The following is a 22,736-nucleotide window of genomic DNA, read 5'->3' as shown; positions in this document are numbered from 1 at the left end:
TCCCAGTGTATATCCTCAACCTTCATTCTGTTCAGAGGTTTTAGAAAGCAGTTCCTTCTAATTTGTAGTTGGCAGAAGTTGCATGAATGGACACTAAACCATTCATGTTCATCACCTTGTGATGTTCCCAACACTTCTATGATACAAGAAAGCTTAAATCCCATAGTTCTCAAACATCAACAAAGGCAATGTACTTTATTACATCTGTGAAGCTACAGTGCTCTCAGAAGGAACATTATAAAAATAAAGCAAAGATTTTGACCATCTCCAGTAAGTATAACTTGTTGGTCCAAAAATTTTGAGCAATTCTGAAACCACTCTAGAACTCTCCAAAGATTCTTTATTCTATATAAAAATAAACTTCTAGTTAAGAACTATGAAAAAAGGCCCTTTAATTGCCAATCCCTTAAAAAAAATGTCAAAATGTAGCAGCTGAGCACAAAATTTCAGCTTGATTGAGATACTCAGTTGAATGGATTAGCCATAAAACTAGAGACTCAGAATAAAAGGTAAGTAAGAACATTAATTTAGACACCTTGAAGTCTAAATTCAGATCGATCTGAAACTATTTGACAGATGAGGAGTCACCCAGGACTAATGAAAGACATCTGGAGTCAGTGACAAAAACTAGACTCTAAAATGCAGTTCAAGTACAGACAGGAGTATTCTCATTTCTGAAATTCAGTCTTATTGCTTGCCCTGTTATTTACAGAATAAAATTGTATATATTTGCACACACACACAGAGCTCAAACCATGAGCAACTGTCTTCCCATCAATCTCTCATGCTTTCTTACAACCAAAAGTTTGTTGGATAAGCAGCATAAACTCAATTGGAATCTTCTGCCAAACATTCCTTTTTTATCCACCCCTAACCAAAAGTAACCTTTTCTGGGAAGACAGTAGCTTGAAGAATTTCTAGACAACAACTTTGTTATTTAAGTGGCTCAAGGTACCTTCCAGTCACTCAACTGAACCACAGCCAGCATTATAAATACATGGAAAGGTCATTGGGTTTGGGTTTTTTGGGTGTTGTTTTTTTTTTTTTTAATCAATCCCATCTTTTAACAGGAATTCCCTATTTTGAAAGATGCAACTTTAAGTAGAGTTTATGATTCACGAAGCACAATTGTCCCCCAAGTATCTGATTGTATGAGCATTTCCTGGAAAGGTGCACCTGAATGCATAGTTAGAAGAAAAGCTGCTTCTATGTCAAGGTGTTTTACACTGTTAACAACTGAAGAAGAAAGGAAAGATGGTGATGTTAATGTTACTTGATTCTGTCTCCAGTTTCTCACCTGTAAAATGGGGTTAGTGATGAAGACAGTACACAGTAACCTATTAGTATCATGAGCAGTGAAGTGGCACTGCTCACAAAGCTCACAGTTGCATTTAACACAATAACAGAAACAAACATTTACTTTGTGGAAAAGCTTCCAAAAACACCAGTTAAGGCATAACTGGCTAATTAAGCAGTGACACTCAACACGCTAAAAATAACAGGAGAGAGACAGGTTAAGGTACAAATGAAGTCTTAATTCTTTGACCCTAAGCTAAACTGGTTATACCACACATATTCATGCTCTGTCCCTGCAGATGTGGTCCAATATGTTGCATAATTTATGTAAGTCGTTGGGACCATAAGAGAGGTTTAACACTCAGTCAGGCAGGTTCTACTTGCATGTTTTAGAAGTGCTTTTACATTATGAGTTTTCCATGTGAGTAACTTTTCTGAGATCCTCTCCCAAATGGAAACAGGATGCCACAATGCCAATCCATTCTACAGGAACTACTTGCACAGAGCTGTCAAACCTGTATGTAGCTTGCAAGTGTTTTAAATGCCAGTCTGAAACTTAAATTTCTGTAGCAAAGCTGCAAAAGAACCACAGGATAATATTCCAAATGAGCATTCAAAAGACGTACAATTCACGTAACTCCAAATCCAAGTGTCTACCTAGAGTCATTTCTGGGAAACTCTGAGAGAATTTTTCTGAAAGCCACAAAAATCTGCAATCACATTCCATTTTTGTTGTTGCTGGAAATCTGAATGAAAGTGAGACATCACAGATTCAACTTCCTCTGAAATGCAACAGCATGTTCACAATGAAAACACAAACCCACTATGCTTTTTTGAATGCTGCTGTGTCAAAACAGAAACAAGTCCTGCAAGAAAAACCTGTGGTAGGTAAGTGATGCTTGAAGCTGAACAGCAGCATTCAAGATGGAACATAGCTTCTGTCAGAAGGAAAAAAAGTAGCAAAAGGAATGAGGCTTCACAGTTACTGAGTAAACGTGCAGATGCTCAACCACAAAATATGCATAAGAGACAATGGATGACACGATCCCTGCCATTATTAGCAATACCACAGTGGCTGCAGGAGCTCACTATCACCAAAACTGTGACTGTCTGAATACTAAAAGTGAAGAGGACAAAAATACTGGTAACAATGAATTAATCTCAGAAAACTTGATTACGTAGAAAATGCTGCAAATCAAGAACAGCTTGCATTCACCAAAAATGTCTCATAACTAGGAGGTTATAATGGTGCCTGCTCTAAGAGCAAGAGTAGCTTTATCTCTTAGGTTGCTTGGAAGCTAGTAAATGAGAGATCCAACCAAGACATGTCCACTGTAAGCAGGAAGGTTGAGTTTGGAGGAACGTTAGATGTTCAGCATGGCAAAAGGAAAGCTCATCACATATCCAGACAACCTGTTGATGGATAAACTTGCCATAGATAATCTAGAATTGAAGATGAAGTCAGAAGCAGTGAAATCAAAAGCAGATGTCTCAGCAGCTTGAGTAGAGCATCCTTGAAGATGAGAGATGATACCAAAAGAACAAGGTGAGAATGAACTGGAACTGTAGCTGCTCCACCCTCAGAATCAAGGCTCAAAAAATGTATCTATTTCCATTACATGCTTTCTTCCTCCCACAGGAGCAAAGAGAAGCTACCAGAGAGCAAAGCAGCTAATAAATTCCTTTGGCCAAGATTCAGTTCATGTAGTTACATGCCACAGAAGTCATCCAAAGCACATTTCGCCACTGTACACCATAAAGTCACTGGCAGACAAAAATGCAACTTTCTTGAATATTAAATAGATCAGGACTTGTATGTTTTAGTGAACACCCAAAAAGAACGACAAATCCCTTTAGTTTTAGAAGCTGGCATCAAGTTCAGAACAAAATGGGTTTTGATGTCAACCCTACACACTTTTTACACACTACTTCATTTACATCACCATTTACACACTACTCCAGCTTGGGATGATACTGATAGACTGGAGCAGGGAAGAAACACTGCAAATGAGCAGCAGAGAAAACACTGCACCATGTAAGTGAAACTCCTGGTAAGCCTCTCTTCAAAGGAGTACAGCCCCCAGAAAGCTGCCAGTCAATGCTGCAAAGCAGAGAACATTATCACAGAAGGGCCTTTGCCAGACTACAATACTGGAAGAAAAGACCAGACCTGTTGTCTATAAGATGCAAGAAGAGAACACCACAGCTTCAATGCATGAAGGAAAACGAAAAGGTCTGGTCAGATCCTTGTTTGCTTACATACCAAAATAATCCCAAGCTGGACAGGGTTCAATTTTCTGGTCCACAATGATGTATCAGTGAGCCAAGGCAGTATAGGATACCTGCTCACTTTCAAATCCCCTGCAACAAAAATGTCTTCTGTCAGTTCATTTAAAAATATGTTAATGGTTGTGCAAAGCAGAGCTGAGCATTAGAAGAGTACTGGCATAGTTATCAAGCCTTATTCCCTCAGCACAAGGTGGGTCACCAAATAAACAAGGTGATTTTATGTAAAAATTTAAAGAGCAATTTCTGCTGGAACATCCCCAGCTAGATTATCTGTATTACTAATGGCAGGATCCTGGTCCAAAGAGAGCCTCAGTAACAGAGCTCATGGAACACGTCTGGTCATTAGCAATAAAGATGAGTTTTACAACACACACAGACCATCTGATATATAACGAAAGACACCAAAAGATACCATTTGAGAGTTGCAAGAGAAGATCCAAAAGCGTTCAAGACTGTAATTGTGAGTCATTGTTTCCGACGATGAAGTGATTCTGAAGAGCCCCATAAACAAGTCACACCTCACTGAATTATCGGTCAAAGAATGGGAAGAAACACAGATCACTGAGAATCTACACAGCAAAGGTTGTGAATACTGCCTGCAAGTTCCTCTTCTTCCACAGCAAACCACAGAGTACTGTTAAGAACCATCCCACAAAAAGATGAATGTTTTTGTATGTACTGTATGTACTCTGTACTGAAAATAACGAATTAAAAAATATGCCACACAGGTACACTCATGCTCTTGGGTTTAGCAATGGTAAACTCTTGTCCAAAGTACATGGAACAGGACAAGAGTCATGGAAATTACCCAATTCTACGAGCATGACAATTGCAAAAAGCACCATCACAGATTTTATATCACTTCATGCAGTACCAGTAACTAATCTTATGTCAAGATCAGAGTTCTCAAAAATAATGGCTATCTGCATCTGTCCTAATCTAACAGCTTGCAGAAACAAACCTGCACATATTCTTGACTTAATTTCAAATCTTTTCAGTGCTCACCCATCTGATACATACTGTATATCCAACATTCTTAAATATTTCCATATATCTCTGCAACACATTCAAGACAGAAAAATCCTTTTGCAGTCCTAACAGCCTGCCACAGCTGTACATCTTCGGCCACCATTCAACACATTTATAACCTTTCCTTACACCTATTTCAGCAAGTATTAATTCCCAACACCTAATGCCATCTCCAAGTAGAAGAGCTGAAGTTTTCAAAGGTATCATAGCTCTACACTTTATTTTTTCATTGTTGAGTTTCACTGAAAGCTAAACTATTAAAGGACTCCCTCTTAATAGCAACTTTATGGAAACTAAGAAAGAAAATACTAAACAGTGATGAAATAATCTATTTGGGATATTTCCAATACTCAGTGAAAGCTGATTTATACTTAGAGGTCTAAGAACTTCTTGCTCTGTTGGAAGAGTTCTCACCATGCATGAGCCTATCTAAATCCCTTTTAGAATCCTGCCATAAGCTACATGCACTCACTAAGGGTTAAACCATCTTCTACCATCTTTTAAAATGTCTTTCTTTGCAGCGTAATTGACATTTTTATTTCCGTGTTCTGAAACAGTTTGAAGAAAACATGAATGCTGGATTTAACTGGCACGACTGTGAGCTTTCAATTAAGGCATAAGCAGACACAAACTACATCGTAAAGCCTCGGAAACTCTTCCAGAATAATCAGGGATGACTTGGCACATCTGATTTCTCTAAGGTTTAAAAAACCCCCCCTGTAACATGATCTCCACAATACTGCAGGTTCTTTTTCAAATCCTTAAAAACCCCTGATTAATTAATACTAATTTTTCTTTGAAAGGTGGAATTAAAAACGTTAATACAAACCAGTATACTTTTGTCATATAAAGAACATAATTTTGAAAATAATTTCTAGATATTTATAAAATATTAAGACTGAATTAGTCCTCCTTCAGTAAATGACATTTCTTTTGGTATTCATATTAATATTACATAAAGAACACAAAACTCTCATTTAATAAAGCTAATATTAAAGTAAACTGAAGTAACAGTCTCACTGTGTCTAGACTCAGAGGTCAGGACTGAGAAGTCCCAACACTGCAAGAATTATTTATGTCTCTCCAAACTGAACAAAAACCTGGTTTTGATTTTGGCTACAACAAGTAATCATTTTATCTCTTCCTCCCTGTAATTGTGGACATGGTAAGAGCAAAAAACACTAGTCAAGTGTTCATCCATACATCTCAAATTCTATGAAATTCAAAAGAAATCCAAGTTCAGAGTGTAAATTTTGACCATCTATCTCTAAATTAATAGAAAAAAAAACATTAAGCAGTAAAATAAAACTTACTCAGATACTTGTGCAGCAGTTGGGATATCTACAGAAACTGAAAATAAAAACAAAAGATTTAATTAAAATTATTTAAAAATGTGAAAATACAGAAGTACTCACTGTCAAATCCAAGTACACAGAAATAATCAACTAACAACAGGACTGCAATAACAGAGACATCCACATGAAGTATTGATATAGTATGTGAAAAAGAGACTCTATGTACTCACCTTTCTCTATAATAACTTGACAAGTATGAGTGTGGCTCTCACTCAGATGTGTGGCCATGCTATCTAAGCCAGAAACATCAGCCAGGAATTCACAGTTAAGACACACTACAGTCAAGCCTCTAGAAAAGAAAAAACAAAAAGGAAGTATAAATACAACAGTTTTCTTAACTTACAGCAACTGGACAGACCATAAAAAGAAATTCATTCAACTTCAGATGAGATTATTCACATAAAAACATATTCTTACTTTTTCTACTGCAACTAGTATCAGGAAATCCCCATCAATGACCAGGGCATCTCCATGCTGGATGTAGTACAAAGAACATGACTTTAGACAGAAATTTATCTGTAAAGCATGAGTTTCTCTGTTTTGATGGGTTTTGTTTACATGGTTGTTTTTTTCTTTCCCTCACCCCCTCCCCATTTTGCACCTTATGAATAATGGAAAACTAAAGAAATAGAAATATTATTAAAAACTGCTCAGAGTTAAGATAAAAAAATAATAAATGTTGACAAATAACATATATTTGTCACTGACCAGAACACTGCTATTGGAAGTTTCATTTCTCTGATCTTTCTAAATTGTGGAGACGTAGAAATTCAAGAGCCTATAATCTCAATTATCAATGAACATCAGAAAGTAAAAACATAATGATCTGTAACTGAAAAAAGCTGCATTACCGTAGCTCTTCTGATTGCTTCTTATAGATCCAAAATCTTTTACGTGGACGAGCACTGTGAAAACTAAATATATGACAACATTACCACTTAAACTGGTTTGCTTGAGTACATTACTCCTCATATCCCCTACACTATCCATGGTCCTGCAATTTGCTTATGACAAGGCATGAAAATAGAAGGCTGAATTACTGCCCTGCATTATTCCTAAACGTTCAGTTGCTTAAAGCTTACAGGCTTGTGAATCTCAGCTCTAGTTTAAAACAATGTCTTTCGAGTAAGTAACGAGTTTGGGAGAGGAAAGGCTTAATTTCATTGGCACAGTCCTGCAAGAATAGTTACATTGCTTCCATCAGCAGTTTAGGGCTTGAAGAGCCATAGCTGCAGGCCCAGAGTGCACCACAAAAAAGTGAAGCTTTGCCAAACTTGTGCTTCCAAAAGAGACAGCTCTACATGAGAAATGCAATTTTTAGACAACTTGTAAGTTGTCCCTTATGCAGGTCAGACATGTGTCAACACTGTTCTCCCCCATGAAAACACATTCAGGCAGCTGAGTACAGGGGCTGCTATTGCAGAAACACCCTCCAACAGTCTCCCTCCTCACCATTCCTTTTTCCTCACACTCACCAAAGAGGTGAGGAGAGGTGCTGCAGAGGATCCAAGTAGGAGAAGCATTAGTGCATCAAGGGCACGAGGGACAAAAGACTGGCTACCTTTAATGCATTGTTGAATTTGACCAAACAGCCAGGAGAGCGGTCACAACAGGAACAGTTTGCCTTAGATTTCTCTTTCCCCTTCTGAAGTAAACTTTTTCTTGTACAACTGGCGTTAAGCACAATAATTTCTGTTATCTTTTTCAAGATTGCAAACAGTAGATAATATGCATAAAAGCATGTAAACTATTTCAGCCTAGGACTTACACGAGCATTGAAGTTAGTATGACTTAGGTCACAGACCCAAGAATTCTAGCACTCACAAATGCCAAGGCATTTTACACATACATGTCTTTAGAAAGACAGCTGCCTTTGGGATTTTTCCACAATACAGCTGGCTTGTTCAGGGCACAGGATTAACAAGTAGGTTTTCAAAACTTTATTTTACTGTCACTGCTATGTGATCTGTGTCTAATTATTACATAGTATAATTCCATGGTTCTAAAAACTAATGTATTTGTTTTCTTAACAGGCTTTTTTACAGCTGTCATCACTAATACCCTACGCTGCTGCACAACCGGTGACAAACCTCCTGCAAAATGAGATGTTATTTCTGTGGATGACCAGAAGTAACATAAGCAAAAAGTATCCACTTGAGTATGCTATTTGAGACATCTTTACATCTGAGCAGAGATTTCACTAGCAATAGCTGTGCTCTGTATGCATTCAGCACTAGTAAAATCAGATGAGGTTTCAATCTGAAACCTGGAGAACACGCAATAATTAGTCATTTTTCCTAACTCAGGCTGAAGTGATTATGGAAGATCCCACAGAAACTCTGAAGCAAAGACAAAACACTGTCTGAACCACTGGATTTTTAAGGCAAAACAAGAACATGGGGTTTAGGTCTTCACTGCAAAGTAAAAAATCCAACCTTACACAGATCCCTGCCATTCTGATGACCCGGTTCAAAATTCAGCTAACAAACACTTAGCCCACCTTACATGAATTTAGGAAGTATTTGCTAAGCCAGTAAAACCTTTGAAGAGTTCTTACTTCACCATGTGATTCACATAGGCTTTGCTACAGCTGGTGCTGTATCTGCACAAACTACAGTGGACGTAGGCAGGAAAATGGCTGGCGAAATCCTTGATTTCTGAGTAACACTCAATGCACTTGTGATGTCCCGAATGACACCTGACAGGGATATGGAAGAGTTAACAGTGAAGAGCAACACTTTAGGATGAGAAACTATTTCAAGCTTTTTGCTTCAAGCTTGCCTACATGAGGGGAAAATGAGGAACTCAAAAATGTATCAGCTAAATACTCAGAGGTTACACTTGCACACCAAACTTAGCGAAGAAAAAGCTTTTGGTTTTTCTGTCACTCCAATATTCCCCACAAGCTTTGAAAGATCTACAAAGCAAGAATGTAATCCCACTCTTCCCCAATTTCACTGGCTGATTTTGGATGTCTCCTACAGCTACAAACTGTGAAAGTCAGCAACATCTCTGACAAAGAAAACTGCTAACTTACCTTAGCCAATAAAATTATATTCTGGTCATTAAACACTCATATAATTATTAACATAAGGACAGCAACCCCCTGAAACTTGCAAAGACAAAAACAAGCTACTAGGAGAATGGTGCCTTACTTTCTTGATTATTTGTTGTTAGCTCCCCAAAATAAGTTATCTCCTAGGACAGACAGGATTTAATCTTTTAACTAACAAAAAAAATAAAAAGGAACAAGAAAAAATATTTTTCCCTCCATAAGAAAACTTCCAGAGAACACTCAGGTAGATGTATTCCCCTCCACAGGTCAGTTTTAAACATAAATCTGCCTAATGAGTCAGTATTTCAAAGGTCTGTGGCTCTGTGCAGAGAAAAATTCTAAATGTAGCATAGAGAAGTTTCCAGAACATCTGTTCTTCATAACAAAGTGGTTTGCCACCACTAAAATTGGTGAATGAAGATATTGAATTCTAATCACAGTACCAGTATGAGGAAAGTTTATGCACCTGCTTTTTCTGCAAACCTGAGGGGTCATATCTTCTGTATTACAGTATTGGAAGTTATCAAAGGACAATTAAATGATCATTTATATTCAAAGTATACTTAAAGACAGATTTAATGCTAATATTTTACCTTAGATGATGAAATGTTATATTTGTAACTTCCTTTTTTTTTTTGCTGTTGGTCCATGCATTTTGTTTCTTTGATGGAGTTTGTTTTGATTTTCCTCTTGATTTATTTGTATTAGATTTGTTATGATTTTTAGTGGTTGTGGTTTTAGATTTAGGTGATAACTGAAAGGTGGAACTGCTTGTACTAATAGAAGATGAAGCTGATGATCCTGACTGATGAGATCCTAGAGATGCTCGAATAGTCACCTGCAAGTATGAAATAAAATTTAGATTTAAGTTCCCATTTCTATTTGTCTCAAAGCTTAATACACTTAAGAACAGAAATCATAGCATAAGAAACTCTGCTGAGTAAAGATTACTTTGAAAAACACAAAACACTGAAAATACTTTTGGACTACAGGTAACCTCCATAGCCTCCTGGATGCTTAAAAAGCTCGTTTTGGTGGAAATAGCCATGACAAAACCACACTTTTCAGACCTGCAACTGGCTACATCCTACTTTCTTAAAACAAAAAAAATGTAGCAGAAGGGTCAGGCCAATGAGCCCTCTAAGAAGAATACCAAGCAATCCCATCAGTGCCTGGATTTAACAAAAGTCTTGTGTCTTGTTGCCTCAGGATTAGCCACTCTACTTCCTTCAGGTATTTTTGCTCCTCATCCTAGAACCCCCAGGACTAATTCTGGTTTCTGACCTCTCTTCTGGCATTATCAAACTCCTTTGTCTTGCCCTTAAATTTGGTTCCTGAGTTTTCACTCACAGTCATACTTCTTACCCACACTCATGGTTCAGAAGCATCTCATCTTCTAAACCTGTTCCCAGGCTCTTCAGTCTCATCATGTGCATCCTGACAAGGTTAACTAACACCAAAATTTTAACATAACCTAAGCTTTTGCTAGATCATGAAGACTCTGAAATCTTTAGAAAATTGAGGGTTTGTCACAGAGTACAGAATCAGTGCTTTACATTCATTCTGCCAAGCAACACAATCAACATCAACTGCAGTCATTTTCCCCCTTCCTGACTCTACAGCAAATGAACTATGAAGAGCTGATCAAAATGTAAATTTTCTTCTTCCTTGCAACTGAAAGGACATATATTTCAACATCTCATTAAAACACTGCAGGAAGAACTCTCACAAACTACAAGAAAATCCTAGTCTAAGTAGTTTCTTCTTAAGAAATCAAAGGATGATTTAAAGATGGCCTAAGTTTACTGAGGGACCCAAGTTTTCCCCCAACCCCTTCAAATGCTGAAGCTAAGAAGACCTGGTGAACTCAGCTTTAAGCATATATTGTCTGTGGAAAAGTAGGTCTTGCATTTTTTGCCAACACCTTTCCATAGGTCAAAACTCTTTCACTAGAAATGATGCAGAAGCATCCCTAGCACAAGAAAGGATAAATGCCAAGCAACAGCTCAAGAAAGTTGCAGCATTAACTGGACTTCTGCCATACACATGTATGGAACAATGGGACAAAAAGCAACACCAGGAATCACCAAGAAGAAACCATAAATTCTGCCTGGTAATTCTTGCAACAGGAGTATTTTTTAGAGTTTTAGTTTTGGAGGTGAGGAAAAAAAAAAAAACAAGCAAAAAACAATCCCAAACACTGGGCTTTAGAAAAGAAAGGAGAAAAACACTTCTTTCTATTCCAGCCTTTCCTCTTTTTTCTTCTTTGTCCCCTCACATTTTCCTGTGTGAACACTTACCTTTGTCCCAGGGGGCAAGCCTTCTAACTGTTTGGGTTTCCTGAATGTTCGGTGATGCTGAGTCTTGTGATCCATTTTTTCCTTGCAGGTTAGAAACTGCAGTCTGCATTTAGTGCAGCGGTACACACCCTTTTTCTGGGAGAAATAACACAAGCTACAGTAAGCACGGATGGCATGATAAACAAAACTTGAGCACTAGCTTGTCTCAAGCAATGCTCATCCTGCTTTTACAACTTCAACTGAACAAACTTCTAATACTGTACAAAGACAAAATACTGTGTTGGAATTAGAGAGAATATTTAAATGCTTGAAAATGCAAGGCAGCATGATTAGTAAGAGGAGGAGAAATCAGATTCCAGTTACAAGAAGACATAGTATTTCATTATCTTTTTCTTTATTTGTACTAGTGAAAGGTTTGCTAGTAACCTCAGGAACAGCAGAACACATCACTACAATGTAATGAAGAACCCAAATAGCAAAAAGATTCTTTTAAGGATATTCAGAGATTTTTTTTTAAACAGGGAGATGCTGCCACACAAGAACATGACAAAGTCCAACAAATTCCCTTCAAGACTTTTCAAATTCTTCTAACATATTTTATTAACTATTCTTATCCAGTAACAACCATACAAATCAGTTGAGGTTCATTTTTCAGAGGGAGATTCCTTACATATATTTAGCATTTTTTCTAGCACTAAGGATTGAAATCATCTGCTTACCTGATGCCTCATGTAATGATGCATATATGGTGCTCCAATTTTAATTACTTTGAGGCAAAATGGGCATAGCAAATGTTTTGTGTTTTCATGAACTGTTCTAAAATGAGATTCTACATCTGAAAAAGCTGAGGATCTGTAGCTGCACACCTGAAATAAAAAAGGTCGACTATTTTTGTTAAAAGTTTATTGACAGGGGAGACAGGGGAGTGGTGTAATCTAAATAGGAAACAGTCACTTAGATACCTGGCAAACATATGGCATTTCACCTGGCTTGTGATTATCCTTCATATGTTGCAAAAGAACTTGCTCTGTTTCAAAGGATAGTTCACAGATTTTACAAATGGCTAGAAAAAGTGAAAAACAAGATAAAAAGTCAAAATTTGATTGGGGTCATAAATAGATAAGTCATGACACATACGTATATGTGAACTGTATATATTTCTAAAGATAAAGCAATCTAATATTATTTGACTCTTTAGAAGAAATTCCCTGTACAGTTTCAGAGAGCCAGGAAGGCAAGGGTCACAAACAACATGAGTTCTTGCAGTAAAGCTTTCAATTAAAAAAAAAATTAAAATAAAACAAAGAAAGAAAAAACAAGGAAAAAATGCAAAAAGGTTTTAAAAATACATTTTTTTGCACACGCACTTGCCTAAAAAAATAAAAAAATTGAAGGAAAGCTCAGTTTCTATATGAAATCTCAAGCTTATTGTTCTTTAAGTACAATAGCTTTATTCTGAACTTACAAACCAGCAAAGTAAAAGTCAGAAAATCCCTAAAAATTGTGGCTTAGGAAAAGCTCAGCGGGCTCCGCTCCAACTTACTGGATGACTCGTAAAGCGTGTGTGTGCTCTCGATGTGGCACTGCAGCTGGAACGGGGTGGGGAACTGCCGGTAGCAGTGCTGGCACGTGGTGTGGCTTTCCCAACTTTCATTGCTCTGCTTCTCGAGCTCCAAGTGATGCTTCATGTGGTTCATAAACCTTTAAATTATAGTGAACAGGTGCAAAACCCAACATTTTAACATTTGCTATACGTGACATATCACAAGCAAGATGTACAGGATTCTTTAGAAACCTTACTCTGTAAGGACAAAGCTGACTAGAAATCTTGACTTTAAAGAACATACAATATATGTGAAACACATTTTAAGACAAAGCAATCTATTACCTTTTTCATGTTTACTTAGATAATATTTTTGCTTTGAAATAAATTAAGGAAAGACACCAAGAACACAGCATGTTGACAATTCATTCACCATCACCAGTCTCAAAGCCACATTCTGAAACAAGTATAACTGCACCTATGCTAAAAACTATTAAGTAGCAAGAATATATCTGCAACTTAGACATGACAGCTTTATGTAAAACCACACCCATTCAAACCTGGCAGGGTTCCAGGAGCCTTCTTTGTCTAAAGCATTTAGGACTGAACTTGAATTGTGAAGGACAGTTATCAAAGAATGCCATTGTGCAGCTGATGTCAAAAGAGGATGAGAAACTAGTATGTTACTGCTTCAAATTAGCACCTTTTCCTCATTAATTTGTCCACCTGTCTGGAGTAGGAACCTATCCTGGCTGAGAAGTCCAGGCACCCATGACAGCACAGCAGGTCACCAGTACTGGTGGAGCAGCACAAGGACAGGTTTGCTGCACAAGCCACTACTGTTAAACCTCCAAAACTCTTCTATTGTCTATGTGTTTCATTTCAGTGCAGCCAGAGGAACCTTTAAATGTAGGTCACAGTCACAAAAGGAATGTAGACCTTGGAACTGGACAAAACAAATGAGAAGGAGAATAGTCTCTTGAGCTCAAGCTTCTAATATTAAGCAGCTGATTAAAAAAAAGAAACAAGGAAAAAAAAAGCCAGTTGAAGCTATGCAGGTACCTAACCAGACAAAAGGAACTGGCACTGTTACTGCTTATTACCTTAACAGAAAAGTATTGCAGTGGTATGTTCAACCACTTAAAGGAAGCAGGGGACTACCATGAGGAACCACTTTTAGTTTTCTGAATTAAGGTCCAAAAAACTCATACTTGAAGTGGAAAGGTACTACGTATTTATTTTGTCCATCAGAAATAGTTAAAGGTGCAAAATATACCTTGGAATAAAAATTCTGAAGTTACAGAAGTATGGAGTACAGCTACAAAGTTGCAGCAAAAATTAATATGGTAAAATCAACTCTAGAGAAATAAAAAAGTGCTCACACGTTTTTAATGACTTGCTGTGGAACCCACAGGCTCCATAGCACCAACAGCTTACAATATAATGCTGAGTAGAAAATACTTAATGATTAATAGCAGATTTCATTGTTTTAATTACACAAAACTTCTGTTTTGTTCAATAATATGGGTCTAATGTTAGCATAAACCTGTTCATTTTAACTTGCAGACTGTGCCCTTTGAAGCAATAGTCCATTTTTCAGTTTTACATTCTGCTACTTCAGCTTCCTTTGAAGAATGCACCTAAAAAAAGTTCAGTGACCTTAACTTCCAAAGGAACGATGACACAAACTTGTCTACCTGCTAAAACAGCTTACTGAAGTTTTTTTTCAGCATTTGGAAGTAAAATTATTCCATCAAAATAACAGATGTTACATAAGTAAACCACAGACTATTAGTCACTGTGCATCCCTAGAGGGAATTAACACTCGCATCCACCAGTATCACCATCAATCCAGATGGCAAATTGTAAAATACTTTGTGTTGCCCCTTCTAACCCCAAAGTCCTACAACTGCTCTCATTAAATCTCTATGTTTATGTTAGGCACCACTAAAATTTGTACTCTAATCTGTAAAATGTTCCAAGTTATGGCCACACATGCAAAGTAAAAATTAATTCAGTTTCTGTTCAGTCATTCAATATTATCAGTCTTCAGGAAGAAGAGAACTCTATTCCAGAGGCACAAATTTTTAATACATGAAACTGCTATGGGCTGTGATTAAAAAACAATTAAGGAAGTGAGTTCAAATACCTTATGTTATTTTTAAGAACTTTGAGACAACTGATGCACTTAAATGTCGTATGAGTCTTCTGCTCCTGTTGCACCTGCTGGGTGTCACCTTCATCCTTCCCATAATAAAAGTCATTAACTAACATAATCAATTTTCCTTTCTCAGATTCAGCAATCTTACTTGTTGTGCTCAAACATTCTGTTTTGATCGTTGCTGGGAAAAAGTTATTTACCAAATCTGGACAACAATACTGGAGGCAAACAGGGAGGAGAAGAGACAGAAAGAGACAAAGGTGTCAGTCTCTCTTACCAAACTGCATCAATGACAACAGCATTTCAACAACTGAAGGCACTCACTACACTTAGATGCAAAGCTCAGTTCTCTGATACACAGCCTTAGTCATATTTTCATATGATTTTAAACAATAATTGATCTTCATGTAATGTTCAAGTAATAAACCACTACATATTATAAAAACTGGAAAAGGATGATTCTCATAGGTTCATGTAAGACAAAGTAAATAAAAAAAATCAGAATATCAGTGTTGCCTCGCTCATGAGAAAAATTTCTACTTCATTACCAAGGAAGAGAAAAGCAGTTTTTATGCAAGTATTTTGCTGACAAGCATAAGTTTATTGAGAACTTAATGTAAAGTTCTATCTTTTATTTCTTAGGGGAGAACATATGTTGAAACCTGCCAAAGTTCTTTCCAGCATTACTAAAAAATTCAGAAACTCTCAGTCACACAGTACACATTGTTCAAGCTTCTTTCTGTCCAAGTATACAAAAGGAATGCTTGGTCAAATAGAGATACTACGAAACTTAAGACTTAAAATGTATGAAGTACTTCATAAAGAAGGTACTATGAAGTTATAACAGTGCACAAAATTAGAATATTTCAGAGGACAGAATTTCTCCTGCTGAATAATGGTTTTTATTGTGCAGGACTACTTTCTATAAGCCTACTAGTAATGAGTTAATTTCCTATCATGGAAATGTAACTCAGTATATTTATCCCATACAGTTCAACTAAAAATTTAACTAAATAATACTAAGTAAACACACTTCTTCAATGGTTCTTTCACTCCATTGATGTACTCAGTCCAAAAGCTATTCTGAACAAATAATGATTACAAAAAGATAAAACCCTTGGATTTTTTTCCACTTATCTACATTTCTTAATTGTGTTTCAGAGCTGAAAAGCAACTACCATTCAGGGTATGGTGACCCTGTAAATCAGAACCATCTGTGGTAACAGTAATTCAGATCCTCACAGATTTCTATTACACAGTAGTTCATACTCTGTATAGACTGCAAAGCCATTATCTGCCCCCTGAAATGGAATACATATGCCTGAGAATTGCACAGATCTTTGCCAAATGATATTAAATATTTTTCAGGAAACAATGTTTCCAGAAACAATAACAAGTAGTTTAATAATCAGACAAGTGATGCTCAGTTTCTACAAGTTTTGTTTCTCACAGTGTTTAAGTATGAACTACAAATTAAATTCTTCCCCTCATCTTAACTTTTTTTAATCTGTCAAGTATCAAGTATTTTTATCTTGATGTTTCAAGTGACACACCAAGATAAAAAGGTGAGTTTACACTGTCATCTTTGTGTCAGTAGTGATCTAACACAGATGTGGGTCATCTGGCTGTCTATTATCATAGACACTTACCTTCATCACATTGGAAAAACGAGGCAAAAAGGAGCAGGATTTAGAGTTCCCCTGCTCCAGTCTTCCTCTCCATGACTGCAAGACACTGAGCATTTGGCTCTGGTTGATCCCAGACAGAAGCCAAAACAATCTTCATATCAAAACATGGCATGCTTGCATAACCAAACAGAAGCCCACATGAGCTTGTTCTAATGTCTCCCAGCCCCAGAATATTTTACCTTCATATGATTTTTTAGAGGATCCATAAGATTGAAATGAATATTACACTTTGGACAAGCTCGTGGAAAAGGTCCTCCATTTTTAATGGTGCTCGATGCAGCATTTGTCCCTGTAAAATTTAAAACGTGAAGATTCAGAATTCAAACAGAATACTCGATTTATCATTATTATTCTTCTAACCAAACATTCTATTTCAAATGAAAACTATTCCATCAGCGTAGCTGTAGTAACCACAAGGAAGGTTTTACAACCATCTTTTAACTACTCTTCCTTTTCCCCCATCTTGGAGTTTGTTCTGTTTGATATACACCAATAAACAACTTTCACAACATCTTAGCAACAAACTAAGAAAAAACATATGAGGAGGTGAAGGTAACATGACAGAGACAAAGCAGTCACTCTGTGCACCAGCATCCCACCACACCCTGCATAGGATGGATTTCTGATGGGTTTAAGAACTTTAATTTTCAAATGAACATGCAAAGCTCTATATATAGATATAGATATATATATATATAGATATATAGAGATATATATATAGATATATATATATATATAGGTCATATGCTATGACCTGATCATCATCACAATAGGGTTCAGATAACTGATTTTGGAAAGGAATTTCAGCTTTGGTTCTCAATCATGAGACTAGTTCTCTCTGGAGAGTTGTTGGAATCTAAGCCTATTCAAATGTATTGTTCATGTTGAGTAAAGGTGTCTTTGGAGAACCTAGACAATAAATCCTCTAAATTAATAATTACTCCCCGTAATGAAAGGAAATGGTGCTTCTCTTATCAACATAAATGATTAATACCTTTTGAGCAAAAGAGAGGCTGCAAAGCAAAAAACTTTGCATCAGCCTAAAACTTCAATGAATATGCTCAAGCTTCAAGTTTTCTCCAAACTGCCAAAAAACAACAGAACAAGAGCCACTTTTCAGATGAAGTTCTCGTGCATTCTCAAGTCATTCACAGATCTGGAGGACTCCAGACTGAGTAAGTAGTTTAAAAGTTAAACACAGGAAAAGTAACATCTCAACAGTAGAGTCCCTGTCAGGGCTCTGAAAAAATGTAACAAAAATAAACACACAAACACATCCAGCTTACAACAAGGGAATGAGCCCATGAGTTAAGAGACAACGATGCAACACTGTTATACATTTTTACAAAGAATTAGTCTTGCATAGTCCATAAGGTAGACAGTGTTTTTCCTTAAAACAACAGTATTGCTAAGAATCATTATGAAGCAGCAAGTCCTTCACATGAGTGGATGGCCATGCAAGAGATGAACCACAAAACAGTGCTGCAAGTCTTCACTATTGCAGTCTGGAAACATTTTGACACGTCACAGCTAAGGGCAAACTGAGTTGAAGCAAACGGGTTCTGCAGCAAAATCTCATCCTCTGCAGGGCTTCAGCACCGGGCTCTGTGGTAGACTAGAAATTGCTGTGCTAGTATGGGATGGCTTAGAGACAAACTCAGCAAAATGAGGTTCTCAGTGAGTAGGATCTACTTCTTTGTTAGTGCATTTAGCAAGATCCTTCAGTTATCTTTTCTGTATTACAGGCTGCAGCACAATATCTATTTCACCCAAAACAGGGTGGAGGAATTTTTTTGCTGTAATATTCAAGTTACAGCCACTTCCTTCTGGCTGCTGGAAAAGAGTCTGATAGCAAACCAGCTCCAAGTAAGACAGGCAAAAATCCCAAATCTGAAATGATTCCAAACAATCAGTATCACACTGTAAATAACTCCTCATTTTAACATTACAGGAGAGTATACATCTTGGAAATATCAAAAGTCAAGAATCCTTGCCTATAACAATCACTGGAAAGCATCTTTTGGCTCAGAAGAAAAATGCACCCAATTATTAAATACTCTAAAAGAGCTAGACTACCTCTCTTCTTGCAAGGAGGGAAAGATCTTTCCAGGAAAGATCTCTTTGAAATCTCCCTTCTCCCCTGCCATTACTATTTTAAACTGCTGCACACACTTTATAATAGTTAGTCACAGTACAGAACCACAGAGCAATTAATGTTGGACCTTGGGAGGTGGTTTTGTGCAACCTCTCACTCAAAGTAAATCAGACTTTATTAAGATGCTTAGAGCCATGTCCAGTCAACTTCTGAATATCTCCAAGGATGGAGATTCCACAATCTGAGTCCTTGCTGCCTTGCCTGGCATTGCTAAAGTGACTTTTCCCCCTTTCTTTTATCTGATCAGAATTAGTTGATAAATTCAGCAGTCAGAGAAATCTTGCCATCTTGATTTTCTGGTTGGTTGTGTTTTAAAGTTTCAGTGCCCAAGTAGACCTGAAAGACCACAGCTACATATTAAAAAGTCTGAAGTGCCAGCACAGGTCTTGTAAACCTCTCACAATCACAGACTGCAAACAGTGTTCAGACTATGAGAAACTATGACAAGGACTGGACTTGAGTTCTGGACACAATGATCTGAGCTAAGGACATTCTTGTATATTCCCCTTCCAATGGTACAGCTGCTTCAAGGACTTTTTGGGTGTAATAAGCAGCTGAATTAGTATCTTTAAAGTCTTCTCAACAAGCAGAGACATCTTGTGCCACATAAAATCGTTCAGACTTCTGAGCAGAAACAAAGCAGCCCTCTCCCACCCATAGTGTGTTTACTCAGTGGGAGCTATCTAAGCCCAGCAAACAGTCTGGAGAGTCTCCCCAGTCAATGCACAGAGGCAGATCCCTGCAGGGAATGCTGATGAGCATCTTGGAGAATTTGCCACACTGTGCCTCATACATGGGAAAACATAATTCACTTGTTTAATACATATTTAAACATCCTAACATCCTCCTTTGCAGCACACCTTTCCCTCTTTCTAACGTAAATAAACATATTAAGCTCAAATGCCTCACTCCATGCATCGTTTGCCCAGGGTTCATTCATTCACACATACACAAAATAAACAGGTTATTCATTAGATACTACAGCTGCTAGAGGGTTTTAATTCACTCACACTGTTAGGTATATGAGCTGCTTACATTGACATGTCTTGCTCAGCAAAGGCTTCCATAGAGCTGGTATGACTTTAGCATTCTTCTGTATCACTGAGGATATTTGAGCATCCAGCCACCAGCTTGATTTTACAACAATCTTCAGTAAAGTATTTTATTTGACTTTAGAAAACCCAACTTGGAAAAAAAGGACTATTTTTATACGTTAACAAAATTGTTAATAATTTCAATTTTAAAAGTTTGACACATCTGTGATAAAAATTTTGAAGACTTTTATATATTTATAAAGGTGAGTAGTCTTCATTCAGTTTGTACAACTCTTGTTAGTAAATTCCCTCTTTCTGAAAACTATAATAATATAGGAGAATATACATTGATTAACATTTTAATTTTGTTGTTTGTTCATGTAAAAAAACTGGGCCTATTTTGAAAACTAATCACACCAATTATTATTTAATATTTAGTTGGTATAAATCAGATTGACATCTCTTATCATAAAAGTTCCTCTCTCAGTTGGAGTGTGGACAAAAGAATTCCTTGAATCACCCACATTCCAGAGTAATTTGACCAATCCTCTATCCAGCAGGCCACTGGGACTCCGAGTGCTCAGGACAGCAGGGAAAAGCAGCAGCCAAACAATTCTTGTATGGTCACTTTATGCTATTAGTGGATACTTTTGTAGCTCTTATCAAACAGGTGGCTGTGCTCATACACACAATATTAGTGTGTACCATATCCAAAGTGATGGCAAGGACGACCAAAGTACACTGGATGTAGCATCACCTTGTTGAAGGTTCCTAAACACACATTAAAACACTACTGTGAAGTCCTTAATGCTGCTCTGTGCATCTGTGCTGGTTTGGCCTCATTTTATGAATGGTGGAAAAAGGCATTAGAACCAATAACCTATGACAAAAGCATTGAATGTACTGTGGAAACGGAACTGGGACAGCAAAGCCAAATTGCTTCAGGCCTCTGGTGCATTGTCTGCAGCAACATCTCCCAGTAATCTACTGCTGTGCATCCATGGATACAGTCCAGTCAACTCCACCCAGCAGTTCTTTTGGTTATGGCTTTTTCTGGTTCCTCCAAGGGGGTAAAGTCTGTGGGAGAACATTCTCAAAATATTCCCAGAAAGCCACATCTTACATACAACCCCAGTGCCACCTGACCTGCAGAGAGGAGTTACCAATGCTCTTACTCTACTCTCACCACCTATTTAACAGCCTTTCCCTGCTCAGATCTCAGAAATAATCATTTATGCTATATCAAGCTAAAAAATGTCTTTAATGATCCATGTGTGTTAAGTTAAATTGTCCTGCAAAGTATCACAGGCCAGTTCCCTAAAGGATTCTCCTTTTAAATACCACATTCCAGAATGTCTGGTGCCTGCAGTGCTGCACATGAATTAGGGAAGCACAGCACCAACACAGGCAAAGTAGGCTTTGGCACATATGAACATGAACACAAGCACCTTACATGACCTCCCCAAGCAAGCCAAACCACAAAATACACAGACACTTCCTTCTTGCAAAGTCAAATGGATCTTAAATTTTCCTTCTGTGTCATAAAAATGTTCAGGTTTCAATCCACAATTAAAAAACTTTAAAGTTTTAAGTCCTATTGCAATCTTACAGAAATAAACATACACCAAGTATGGCACGTTTAAGATGTTTTGAATTACAATCCTTGATGCTTTTAATTTTTTTCTCAATAAGAGACTACTACAAATAATTTTCAAGTATGCAAGCAAGTCCCCTAAGTTAAAAAAAAAAACCAAAAACCGCAAACAATTAAACTTTAATACCTGTTCTTCGGAGAACAAGGGCTGGAATACTGAACCATTTTCAAGAAATAAACCCTTTTCTTACTTAACGAGCTATTTAACCCAGTATGATAACAATGAGACTAAGAAAATAGCTGGACACAGGCAAGAAAATCCCTATCAGTGAAGGTCAGTAGTGTATCTGGAGTGAATGCCTAAACTAAAAATGCAAAATCTTCACATGAAGCAGAATAAACCAGCTCTCACTCTGTCCTACATAACTTGTCAGTGTGACGAGTCAGGCCATTCCCTGTATATGACCTGTTACCTCGTGGGAGAATCAGCAGGGATTGTCCTCCAGAACTTACAGACACAGTAATGGGACTCTGGGCACTTACTACAAAAGTACAATCCTTCAGAAAAGAGGGAAGTCCCAAGTTACAGCCTGTTTAAGACTGAATACACTGCATACTTCAAATTTCCTTCATCTGCTGTGACACACACACACAAAAAAAAGGCACTTTTTTGTTTGTTTTTAAGTAGGTTAATTCTTTACTGTTGAAACCCAATTTAGCTAGTTGAAAAAAAGTATTTTAGTTGTCAAATTACATACTCTTTTTCCTTTCTCTTCCTTTTCAGGGAGGATCCTTTTGATCCTACCTACTCCAAGTCCTGCATATAGCAGTCAGATCATCACCCCAGAGAATCCCCCCAGCAGATTCAGCTCTCCAGGTGCTGTTCACAGCCCCTCTCTTGTTTACAGTCACTCCTATTCCCACGAGCCCAAGAATGACGAAACAAACCTTTACCTGTCAATAAAATTACAGTGGATCTGGCAGTGCCTTTTCCCATTATAAGATGCATAAAACGAATTATAGGAGCATTGTAAGATGACATCTCTTGATATTACAGTCAGTCTAAAGCACTGAAAAGCAAAGTCTGACAACACAAGGCTCCAGAGATTATTTCATCAAACATTATACAAAGTTACCCACAGGGGGGAAGAAAAAAGTAGCTATACTATGTTCCAGAAATCCTATTTAAAGTTACAACCAAAAGACCTGCACTACAATGAAATGACATTAGGTTGTT

The 22,736-nt window shown here is 37.3% G+C and overlaps 1 protein-coding gene across 1 annotated transcript in view; it reads right to left on the bottom strand.

The window, feature by feature from the left end:
• Positions 1-22,736, bottom strand: part of ZNF280D (zinc finger protein 280D) — a 42,058-nt gene that overhangs the window by 5,748 nt on the left and 13,574 nt on the right. Inside the window, exons 6-16 of the mRNA XM_017827450.1 lie at positions 16,896-17,009; positions 15,017-15,246; positions 12,868-13,025; positions 12,287-12,387; positions 12,044-12,190; positions 11,325-11,459; positions 9,618-9,862; positions 8,527-8,667; positions 6,821-6,883; positions 6,140-6,258; positions 5,928-5,964 (exon numbers count right to left, since the gene is read on the bottom strand). Of these exons, the coding sequence (XP_017682939.1) occupies positions 5,928-5,964; positions 6,140-6,258; positions 6,821-6,883; positions 8,527-8,667; positions 9,618-9,862; positions 11,325-11,459; positions 12,044-12,190; positions 12,287-12,387; positions 12,868-13,025; positions 15,017-15,246; positions 16,896-17,009 (1,490 nt within the window). The remainder of the gene's footprint in view (positions 1-5,927; positions 5,965-6,139; positions 6,259-6,820; positions 6,884-8,526; positions 8,668-9,617; positions 9,863-11,324; positions 11,460-12,043; positions 12,191-12,286; positions 12,388-12,867; positions 13,026-15,016; positions 15,247-16,895; positions 17,010-22,736) is intronic.

The sequence above is a fragment of the Lepidothrix coronata genome, unplaced genomic scaffold (genome assembly GCF_001604755.1).
Source record: "Lepidothrix coronata isolate B3197 unplaced genomic scaffold, Lepidothrix_coronata-1.0 Scaffold140, whole genome shotgun sequence".
NCBI lineage: Eukaryota > Metazoa > Chordata > Aves > Passeriformes > Pipridae > Lepidothrix > Lepidothrix coronata.
The sequence above is the reverse complement of the archived record's forward strand: the minus strand, read 5'-3'. Positions and strand labels throughout refer to the sequence as shown.